The sequence below is a fragment of the Lagopus leucura genome, unplaced genomic scaffold (assembly GCF_019238085.1).
Source record: "Lagopus leucura isolate 7727_CA_CO unplaced genomic scaffold, USGS_WTPT01 Super-Scaffold_100047, whole genome shotgun sequence".
In the NCBI taxonomy this organism is placed as follows: domain Eukaryota; kingdom Metazoa; phylum Chordata; class Aves; order Galliformes; family Phasianidae; genus Lagopus; species Lagopus leucura.
Genome location: NW_024962293.1, coordinates 675,979 through 687,181, shown reverse-complemented (window position 1 = coordinate 687,181; position 11,203 = coordinate 675,979). Strand labels below are relative to the sequence as shown.

General features: G+C 42.2%; 1 protein-coding gene across 1 annotated transcript; it reads left to right on the top strand.

Moving 5' to 3' along the window:
• Window positions 1–242: 242 nt before the first annotated feature.
• Window positions 243–4,363, top strand: CUNH20orf85 (chromosome unknown C20orf85 homolog). Its single transcript, XM_042884867.1, has 5 exons — window positions 243–455; window positions 499–587; window positions 866–947; window positions 1,958–2,056; window positions 4,062–4,363. Exons 1-5 carry the CDS (start codon window positions 243–245, stop codon window positions 4,215–4,217), a joined length of 639 nt encoding a protein of 212 aa, XP_042740801.1. The 3' UTR covers window positions 4,218–4,363.
• The last annotated feature ends 6,840 nt before the right edge of the window (window positions 4,364–11,203 follow it).

The window sequence follows — 11,203 nt, the reverse complement described above, 5'->3', positions numbered from 1 at the left end:
AAAAAAAAAAAGAAAAGAAAAAAGAAAGCGCCAAAACAATGTGAACTTTGTTACAAACTGCACGCAGTTGGGGTTTTCATTGGAGGGCCATAAAGCGCCGCAGCTCTGCAATGCGAGGCGGCAGCGCTAAGCTCCGCAAAATGAACCTGGAGCTCAGCAAACGCCTCCTGCCCTGAAACACTTGTCACCTGCTCCGCTCTGACGTGTATTCCTAGCGAGTAGCGTCCAGAAAATAAGTGAAAATGATGGAGAACGAACTACAGCAGCCCACCTCCCTGCTCTCCTCAGGAAGCGGCGGGCGCTGGCAGCCCTTCGCCTGCACAACGCGGGTCATCTGCCGCTCGAGGAGCGCCGCTCTCTCTGGAGAGCAAACAACGGAGCCGCTCCGCGCCCCGGCCGCGCGCACGGCCACGCGCTCATTGCCCCGCAACGGCCGCAGCGCGCGGCCCCGCCCGGCAGGGAAATGGCAGAGCCGCGCAGCGCCGTGGCTGAGGACAGCTGCTGGTAGCGGCCCGCAGAGCCCTTCTGTTTTGCCCCCTCCGCTCAGCAGGGGCGGGAGGAGCTCGCTCGTGCTTACGGGCACGAGGGTACAGAGCTTTGGGAGGGCAGGGGAAGGCGGGCAGCTCGGGACCCGAGCTTCAGGTGTCACCACAGACACCTGCGAGGCGCTGCGTTCACGTGCATCATCTCCTTTCCAAGCCGTGGGAAACAGCTCCCATCACCTCCACTCAGAGAGCTGTCAGCGCAGCCGTGCTGCTCGGAGGCAGAGGGCTGAAGGCTCACGCTCTGCTGTGCTTTTTATTGGGCTCGTTGGTTTATGCTTTTAGAATATAGCTGAGTCTTCTCACACGTTTCTCCATTTCAGGAAACGATACGTTGAAAGTGAGCTTGAAACTGCAAGAAGATGGTCTCACAAATGGGGATTTTTGAAAACAGCTCTTGAGGAGGTAAAACAGGACGGTGCTGGGTGAGGTGTGGAGCACGATGGCACACGAGGCTGTGCAGACACAGCAGTGAGCACACAGAGGAGTGCTGTGCATGCTTTGCTAAGCCAGGTTCACAGTTTGCAAATGCAGTACCTTTAAAGGTGGGCTCGGGGTTCCGACTTTCCTCTGAATGAAATGCAGCAAGTGGTAATTGATATGCCACGCACATCCTGATGTATTTCTCCTGAGAAACACGGCTCCCAGCAGTGCTAACAAGTACGAGATGCACACTGACAGGAAAACATTTCCCCTTTGTCTATCCATATGGTACATTAAAAACCAAGGGGGAAAGGCTCTAGCTAATTAAAATTTCAGTGGAGAAACTTACAGAGAACTAAAATATTTGGAGAGGTGTCTATTCTCACCAATGTTTAGATATGAGAATCTAGCGTCACATAACGTTAGGTTGGAATCATGATCTTTCATTGCTAAAGAGCAATGTAGGCCCTGAATGCAGCCATACATTTACCCTACATGAAGCTGGAAGCACTGCATCCATTGCAGGATGTTGGAACATTGCTGTAGGCATCTACATCAGCACCTCTGAAACATTTTGTCCTCTGAGCTTCAGCATCCATCCGTGACAAGCACTGTCTGCCACTCACACCACCTCTGCACAGTGCTGATAGATGGGTAGCAGAAAAGCTGGCAAACTCAATGTGTTCTTATTGGTGAACTTAGTCTTTGCCTTGTGGTCATAGAAGGTACATAAGGTATATTTCTAGCCCTTTCTGGACATCTGGTGCAATGAAGAGAGTTGAATCACTCAGCAGCATTTTGCCTTTCACCTGAAATTCAAATTTATATCACTTTCTGGGGAAAAGAAAAAAAAGTACACAACAACAACTTCCAAAACACTACAGTATGTGCTCGTGTTTTAAGTGGAAAGAACAGAGAGAACAGATGCAACAGTCAGGTTAATGGGATAGATATCAGAGCCCATTTTTTTAATGGTGACGTTTTTATTTCAGTTGACTGAAGATGAAAAGAAAAAAAAACCAAAGCCCAAGATACAGCTTCCAGAGCATCTGCGGATTCGACCTGTGACACCTGTGGAAAAATATATTAAGGTTAGAAATTAGATTCTGAGATTGCAGTATAGCAATGCCTGTCTGAAGAGACCACCCAAGCCCCAAAACCAGTTGACTTGTAGAGGTGGGCCTTTAGCTAAAGGTCAGAGTAAATTGTACTAGCGGCCCAAGCAATGCTTTAAAAGCACTCATTTAAAACAAGGAATTGCCCTTTGGATGTGGTTGTTAGTTCACAGAGCTTTATGTATGAAATCATCTTTCCCTAAAGCACGTCCCCGTTCTCTGTGACATCGAGTAACACAGCAGTCAGCTGTATGGTTTATTATAGAAGAACGCCCAGAGCAGTCACTGTTCAGATATACACGCACATACCTTACTTCAAGGCTTAGCGTAGCCTCATCTCTCAATTTTAAGTAGTGGTTAAGATGTGGAGATTTTTTCTAGCTTTGTGCAAGTATTATTTTTGGCTGAGACACTGCCTCTGTTCTTTTAGTGGCACAAATTAGATCAGCTGAGAGAAGTGAGTTCTAATGAGTCAACGTGTTTGATTTATAAATACACAGCGTCCGAATCCACCACCAAATAGAATAACCATAGAGCTAGATCACCCACAAAGGGAGAGGAACCCACTCGTAAAAGGAGAGGCAGAACGTGCCAACAAAAAGCAAGGGTAGTCTGCTCTGAGAAGATTAGGGAAACAAAAGAGACTGAAAATTCCTAATTGTTGTCCTAAATTTCAAGGGATTCCAAGGGTGGTAAGATAAGGTGAGCAAGTACTTCTACTGAGACTAAACTGAATAAAAGAGCAAGTGCTGAGAGTGACAGAAATCAAGCGGCGGCCCTTCTGCCATTAGCGCTACTTGTTCTGCAGTTTTGTCCCAGGCATCCAATTTGAGTCGCTCAGGTTTGCCTTTCCTACACCGTGATGTGTCTTTCTGCATGTTCACCTCTATAGTAACAGGCATCGTATCTGTTCTTCTCTCTAGGCTGGATTCATGCTTCTTCATAGTCCCTTCCCCCAGATCATAAGTAGGAAGTGATTTCCTTTATTATCCTGCTTGGTGGGTGGCACTTCTGGCCATAAAAATTATCTTTTCGGAGGAACTGCTCCACCTAAATATCATAAACATTTCTAGTCTTGGCCAAAGAACAAAGTGAAGTAACTCTGGCAAGAGAACTGAAACATTGTTCTCTTACTGTGTGTTTCTCTACTAAGTCCCCAGATGATAAAACCATGTAAGTGCCCAACTGAGATGATTCAGCCAAAGCAAGCACAGCAGTCACTGAACAGAGGCTGCTGGCTTTTGCTTTGTTTCCTTTTTAGCAAGATTAGTTGCAGATTAACTTGATGCTTACCCATCTTTTAAAGTAGAAAGTGGAATGGATGAGTACTTCTGGACATAGAAGCCAGCTTGGTCAGTAATATCTTTAGCATTTGGCCACAGAACTGTTATTCCATGGCAGCATTGCTACCAAAAACACTGCAGCAAGTATAAAGTGCTGTTTTTCCTGTTTAGAGAAGGCAAACAGCTTAAAGATTACTGTTAAAGCTAAAGAATAAATCCTTCTAATAACAGAAAGCCCTTAGAAATATATTGAACAAAACTGTATACATGAAGAAAGTGTATAATATGTATTACTGAATGATAATTTTGAGTTTTGGTTTCCTGTTATATCTACCAGTCAAGGCACTAAAAGACTTCTATAAAGAATCATAAATGAAAGTTAGTTACTTCACTGGAATTTGTCCACTGAACTTCCCTTTTCCCCTGTGCCTTGCTACAGAATGGGACCTAAATTACCCTAATGACTTTTTATATTATGAACCATCCTGTTTTATAAATCAAACTTGCATGCAAGTAGGCAATCTTCCATAAATGCCAGTGTGCATTCAGGATATTAATTAATCAGAATGCATTTAAACTCACTATTTTTATGCATTCTCATTTCCATCCACAGTGGAGCACAAAGGAGGATGTTGCGTGACAGAAATTACCATCAAAATCCTTTTAATCATTGAATTCCATGTTTACTTCCATTCTAGGTGGATCCATCTCCTCCAGTTCCAAGGACTTCCCAGGGATTTATTGGCTGGAGATCAGCTGTTCCAGAGCTGCAACTTGAACGCTGTTTTCAAATCCAGAGCTGCAAAGGCGCCTTCTCCAAGGATCTGCGCTGGCCACGCGAGCCCTCTGACTGACAGTAGGAAACAGCAGCTGGGCACATAGAAGCACTTGCATTCCAAAGTTAACATTCACCAGTGGATTGTTCAATGCCTCTATAAGCACCCACAATCATTGTGGCAATGTGTGAACATCACAATGCAGCATTTAGCTTGGTGCAGATTTTTTGGAACCTATAGCATTCATGCTGTGAATACTGCTTCTGAGTTGCCTAGTTTCCAGTGGAGCTGCCTGATTGGTTTAAGTAAAGCTTACAAAGGCCGTTCAGTAAAATAAAGTCACTTTCTAAAAGCAGTTTTGGTATCAGAAGTGTTTTTTGTTGTTCAGAATATAAGTTTCTAAGCATAAGATTCAAAACAAAAATATGCCACCAAGTATTTATGTTGCTGCAGATTTTTTATACCAATGTTTATATCAATCAGGACTGGTATGAACTCAGAAACAGACTGTTGAAGTCTAAGTAACTTCATTTAAAAAAAAAAGAAAGAGAGAGAGAAGCTAAATTGGCCTTCAAGTATTTTCTTGCACTGAAAATTTCTAAATACATCCATCTTCATACATCATTTAACACGTTTTGTATAAAAAAGACAATGTGTTATCAAATCACTGCTTATGGCAGGCCTATTTTCAGAAATATTTGTGTAGAAACAAAAATAAACACACGAACACCACAGCAGCTTCTTGAATAACCCACCAGGCGTTCCTCAGTTTATCACACACTCCCTCTTTGGTTGGAAGGTTCGTCACACAGCGCTGAGGGTTGGCTGCTTGTGGAATCTCACCTGTATCCTGCTTACCAAGCACAGCAGCATAGCAACCACAGCACAGTACGATACAGCATGGAGAGAGAAAATAAAATACATTTCCATACTGTCACCTGCCATTAAATCAATCAAATATCTGAGTGAGGATCGGAATCAGCACTGGGTCCCTCCTGCCTCGCACTCTCAGATAAAGCTGTGTGAATTGGTTCCTCCTGTAAGCGATGAGGAATCCAAGGTGTTTGGTTCAGAATGGACACGTTGGATGCTGCTCAACACTTCTTGCTATCATTTTAGCAAAGCAAATGGAGATGAGAGGAACGTGTTAACAGCAAACCATATGAATACCTGTTTACATACAAGAGATTGTTTCTGAAATCTGTAGAATTTGTTCTCTTGTACGCAGTCTTGCAAACTAAACTACATTTTACATTACACACATGTTCATTAACAGTAAGGGACTGCCTTATTAGAGCTATTGGTGCAGCTATCTCAGTGTTGGAGGGCTCAGCCTTTGCACTTCATCACCCACCTGCAGATTTGCCAGGACTTCTGAAAACTCACAAGGAGCCTCATTTAGGTGCAGCAGTTGTTTGCAGATTCTAGTTCCAGTTAACTAATGTATAACATTCAAAAACTGTTAAAACAAACAAACGGCTCCAAGAAGTCCATACAGGCAATTCTTAGTAGTCCTCATTACTTAAGGAGAAAAGGCTTTCCTCTGTAATCCTGCTGCTAGATCTCCACTGTTTTCTGCAGCAATCAATTCGTGCTTGAGTCAGCACTGAGCCCTTGGCTTTCATAGCAGTAGGTCAGCAGCGTTTGTTCTTTCCCTCTTCCCAAGAAATGACTCACAATGATCAACAGCCCACCTACTTTTTTTACATCCAGTTCCAAGTGCCCACAAAATAACTATGTTTTACTTTTTCCATATTCTTTACAAATAATGGAGAAGTGAATCATATCCTTTGGAAAAATTACCGAAGAATGAGAATACGCAGCAGAACTAACTGCAGCCTTAAAAAACAGAATAAAGAATTACTTGGAATCAGACACTGGAAATTTAAACCAAATTGCGCTTTAGCTACTAAGTATACATGTTAAACTGTTCAATGAAAAAGCAAGATAATTATATTTTACATCATTTTTCAATTTTAAGTGCTTTCTTGTCATTGCTATGTTTCTGTATTTATATAAGTGTGTGTCTCTATATGTAACATGGTTCCTCAGCTTTTAAGGTCACGCACAGATCCTTTTATTCTTGTTTGATTTAGATAAACCAGTATTGTAACATTAATATGTAATTTGGTAGCAATAAAATTACATGGATGCCAGCAAAATGAAAGGGGAGCTTCACAACCACAGTTTTAAAATGTTACATTACAGGTCCAGAGCTGGCATCTGATATTCAGTAGATGTTTGTATGAAGTGAAAACCAACTCCGTATGAGTCACTGATTTTGGAAGCCCAAATGAGCTCCTTGTCCACCACCCATCGTTGGACATTTCTGAATCTTATTTCCAATGTCTGAGTATTGACTCCATACGAGCAATTAAGTGGTGTTTTTTTTTCTTTTTTTTCTTTTTTTTTTACTATACTTTCTATCATTTATAGTGCTTTTACCTCCAGAAATACTTTGATAATTTGGGGGATGCGTAAACATTATTGCCTAGAATTTTAACTTCCTATAGGGTAAATCTGTGAAGTGCTGATCCATACATTTAGGATTTTGGTATTCAAGAATACACAAGCTAGAAACCTTTCTTTTCCCAGCACATTTAATTTGACCTTTCATACCTAAAAAAATGTGTGAAGTGGTTTTAGATTTGCAACTGACAACGTACTGCCCAGTCAACTGCCTCAGTCGTGAGCCCAACTTGCTGATACAGGATTATTAAATCATCTTGTAAGGTTTAAACCTGGCATCTCATTTCTGGAAATTAACCTATTTTTTGGAGCCAAGTTGCACACATAAATGTCACTGCATGCTGTAAAATATCACACTATTTCCAAGGTCGGGATGGTGTTAGTAAATTCAGTGCACATCGTGGGGGAAAGGCTTCATAACAAGATTAAATCACTTCAAAAATGCAGCAAAAGTTGGGAGAAATGTAATTCTGTACAAACATCTAAGCCTGTGCTCCTATGCAAGTCGGAACAGAAAGAGCTGTTTCTAAACATGCATAAAATGTTACATGGATTATTTTTAACCAAAATTTGAAAATGAGATGCTATTTGTCTTCTGTGCTCCAGTGTAAGCTTCATTTAATGTGGACATTCATCATGCTTTTGGTGGCCTGAGGCTCCCACCAGCAAAGTGAAACAGCAATTCCTCCTTAGCTGACTCACATTTTTCAGAGAGCTGAAGCCATCTTGTCTTCTGACTGCACTTTCAGTTCAATTTCCTTGCTATCATGCTGCTTTTAAAGAGAAACTGCAGAGTACGCTTTCAGAATTCCACGTGCAAAAATACTTGTGTATTTTGTACACAACCAACAGCAGTACATGAAATCAGCCACGCGCCTTTTGTGACTGCGGATGTGTGATGAAATAATAGTAGGGACTTGAGTTACAATTGCATTTAAGTTGAAGAACTATGAAATCAGAATTATCCTTCTCATAAGCACTTGCTTGCTTCATCAGCCACATCACTGGGTAGCAAAAAAACCCTTTTCCTTCACAGTGCATTCTTCTCTGCATTCTTAGGACTGGCATACAAATGGCTCTTGCTATTTCTAATTTATTTAATACAAGATATTTTACAGAGATCTCAAAGTTGAAAAACTCGTATTTATTTAAAATGCATTTTGAATCGGAGTGAAGATTTTTGATTACATGATAGTGAAATGGTGATTCCGTGTAAGTAGCATTAATCAAATTGCAGTCACAGCCAATTGATTTTGCTGCTGCAAAGAGTGGCCACTTAGAGAGTAACTAATTGCTCTTCTACATGGGACATTTCTACAGAGCCCCATTCCCCAGCCGTCCTCATAGATAACCACTCTGCTCCTAAGTCTGTACAGAAGTTACCATCCCAGTTCCTGCTGCTGGCCGCTCTGCAGCCTGCGTTTCATTCTGAGATCACTTGCCTTACAAAAGCAAGGATATGGATTTGTATTTTTTATATTTTTTTCCTTTTTGGAGACATAAGGCTCCCCATTCACACGTATCATTTCCTTCAGTGAAGGATTCTTTGTGGTTTCTTGCACATTCTACAAAGCACCAAACACTAGCCATTATCAACCAGCCCCAAACCTCTACTCCCACGCGAAGCCCAGTCCAGGTCACTCCTTGCATTAGGTTTCTAAATGCAAAACCCTAAATGTCATTGCAGCAAGACAGATAAGGCCTGCTCACAGCCTATTGCCTCCTTCCTGGCTCCTGTGGTTTTCACATCCCATCACACTGTTATTTAAGTGGTCGAAAGCTTGTCAAATAATTCCATAGGACTACAGTGTAATAAACTGAACTGTACTGGAAAATGATACCATCGTGCTGTGACACTGATTGGGTTCAGTGTAAAAAATGCTACCCCTTTGATCTGCTCTATCAGACATGGAAAGGACAAGCCATAAAGCAGTGTTCAAAACAAAACCAGAAACTTTCCAGAACTAACAAAGAAATTGCTAACATCTGATTCACATTACACCAGCAAAACAGAACTCTGGAGAAGGACCTTGTTTTGATCAGATGACTTGGAGATATTCTTGATCTTAGGGTCGCTCACACACATCTCAACACTTGCTATGTTACGAAGAACAAGGAGATTAGAAGACCATTCTTTCTTGTACATCTGGGTGGTACGTTTATTTTCATAAAGGTTTCTAACAGAAAACTCTCTGATATAACCTGAACAGGACAGCTTTTCATCTCAGAGCCAAAACACTCAGCATGCTGTCACCTTTAAAGTAAGATACACTTATCAGTCTGAGCACTGTGTTTTGTACACCCTTACAGAGCATGAAACATTCAAACTCTCTCAAGGCAGTCAAGCCACTGAGCACCTAGCACAAAGCATGCAGGGCAACTGGGAAGAGCGTTCTGAAGCACTTGTCTTTGCCCCTCTGCTGCTCACGAGCTGCCTTCAGCTGGCTGCCACGTAACAACGGGTTGCACACAGTGCTGGGGGAGGCAGTACAGCAGATGCTCAGAGAAGGATCAGATGGGATCAGACATAAAAGTAAACACAACAGGTTAATTTTAATTCCTATTTGCTTAAGCATACGCAGCTCTACTTGCTATAACACACAAAACTCTTAGTGGACACATGAGGCAATCTATTCTTCAGAACACTGCCACTTCCAAAGGTTGTAAAGCAGATCAGCAGAAAGCATCATTGCTTCTGATCCCCAGTGTAAGATTTTTCCAGCCTTCAATGCTTTTTTCATTCTCAAGTCAGTACAGTGATCTCAAAAGTAACATAACACAGCCTCAGTAAACTTTCTGTGAGTACAAAAAATTCACCGTGTTTAGCAACAGCACAGGAAATTGTAGATCAAAGCCTGGTTGTTACCTCTAGGCACATTATTTCTTTTGTAAGAAATGAGAGCATCTGAAAAAACTGAACTTGAAGTAAGTGTGCTTCCTCCTCTTTGGAAATACCTAAGCGAGGTTACATGTTACGTTACACTCGGTACATTAGAGCACAGTGCATTAAAATTTCTTCTTTAGAGAGTAACTCTGAGGATAATTACCTGTCCTGCCTTTTGTATCTTTTAACTTTATTGTTCCTCATTTGCAATGGTAACAAAAAACTACGGATTTTGAGGACAACTGAGAAAAAATTGTTTTTCACCCAGGAGTGAAAAATTCCTTCTTTTCAGTAGGAATTATGTAAAAGTTCTGCATTTCCTGTTAACAAACTGAGAAAACTCTCAGTTTTTCCTACATTTCTCCCATAGCCCTGGGCAAGCTGGCCCAGTATTACATAGGGAGGTTGGTGGCCCTGCCTGTGGCAGGGGGTTGGAGATTCATGATCCTTGAGGTCCCTTCCAACCCGGGCCATTCTGTGTTTCTGTGCTGAAGTTTACCCAGCTGAAGTTACGAGGGTTTGGTCTGAATTCATTTTGTGTTGAAGGATCTTTAAACCCACGGCCATTGCATGCTTATTACAATAATGAATCAAACTACAACTTTAAGGATTCTCCAGTTTCACTTAACTGTTTTGGAACGGAGGAAAGCATTGCATCACTAAGAAAATTATAATAACAGATAACACATATTTATAGACTTTAATGTGAACCAGCTGACCAGGTCTCTATTCCAAGCTCTACTGTTTCCTTATCACATGATAAGGTTCTGCAGCCCCTTTTGGTGACATGTACTGCACAGCTACACAGCTATATTGAAATATGGCTGAAATTATGAAGTGATGAGTCAGTACAACACATTTTTATTAATATAAACTACATCTTCTACTCTCAGGTACGTTGCCAAAGCTTGACCCAACTTTAAATTTGGCAATTCCCTTCATATTTTTCTCCTCCATGCATCGTGTGATTCACTAAAGAAGCCGCGATTGAAATAAACCTGAGAATTTCAAAGCATCAAAACAGATTGCAGAAGAAACAGAAATAAACAGAACAAAGAGGATCCTTTCTTCTCCCCCCCATCGTTTTCAGTCATGTAATTACACGGCTCCACTGGATACATTTGACCACAGGATCAGGCCTCATGTACAGAGCGGGATCACAACCGGGCAGGCATCTTGTTAAGCAATGCTTGTAACAGTTCAGACAACTGCACAGGGAGTATGGAAATGGCCGTTTCTCTCTCTGCTCTTTATTCAATCCATCTTTCAAGACTGCTTTCCAGAGGGATCGCTGTTGTAGCAAACAGCCTCGCACCAAAACAGGACATGGCAGCCTTGCCCCCACACCCTGCACGCACACACGCACACTGCTGTCTCTTGCCTTTCCGAGCGGTGCCTGCAGGCTGCCGTGTGACACCCGGCTCGTCCGCCCTCTGAGCAGCACACAGCCCTGTGCTCTGCCTGACCCAAACCTGACAAAGCCTTCTCACTTCTCGCAGGCTGAAAACAGCCCCCCTTCTCCTCCTGAAGTGAGAGACGGTTAATGCTTTTATTCATCACAGGGGAGCAAGACAAACCCAGCCATGCTAGTAAATCTCCTCTGCTTGCTGACATGCGTCAGACACAACATTCTCATCCTTAAAAGCTGGAGCAAAAACACAAACAAGAGGCTCCCTCCCCCCACCCCTCCCCCCCCCAAAAAAAACAACCA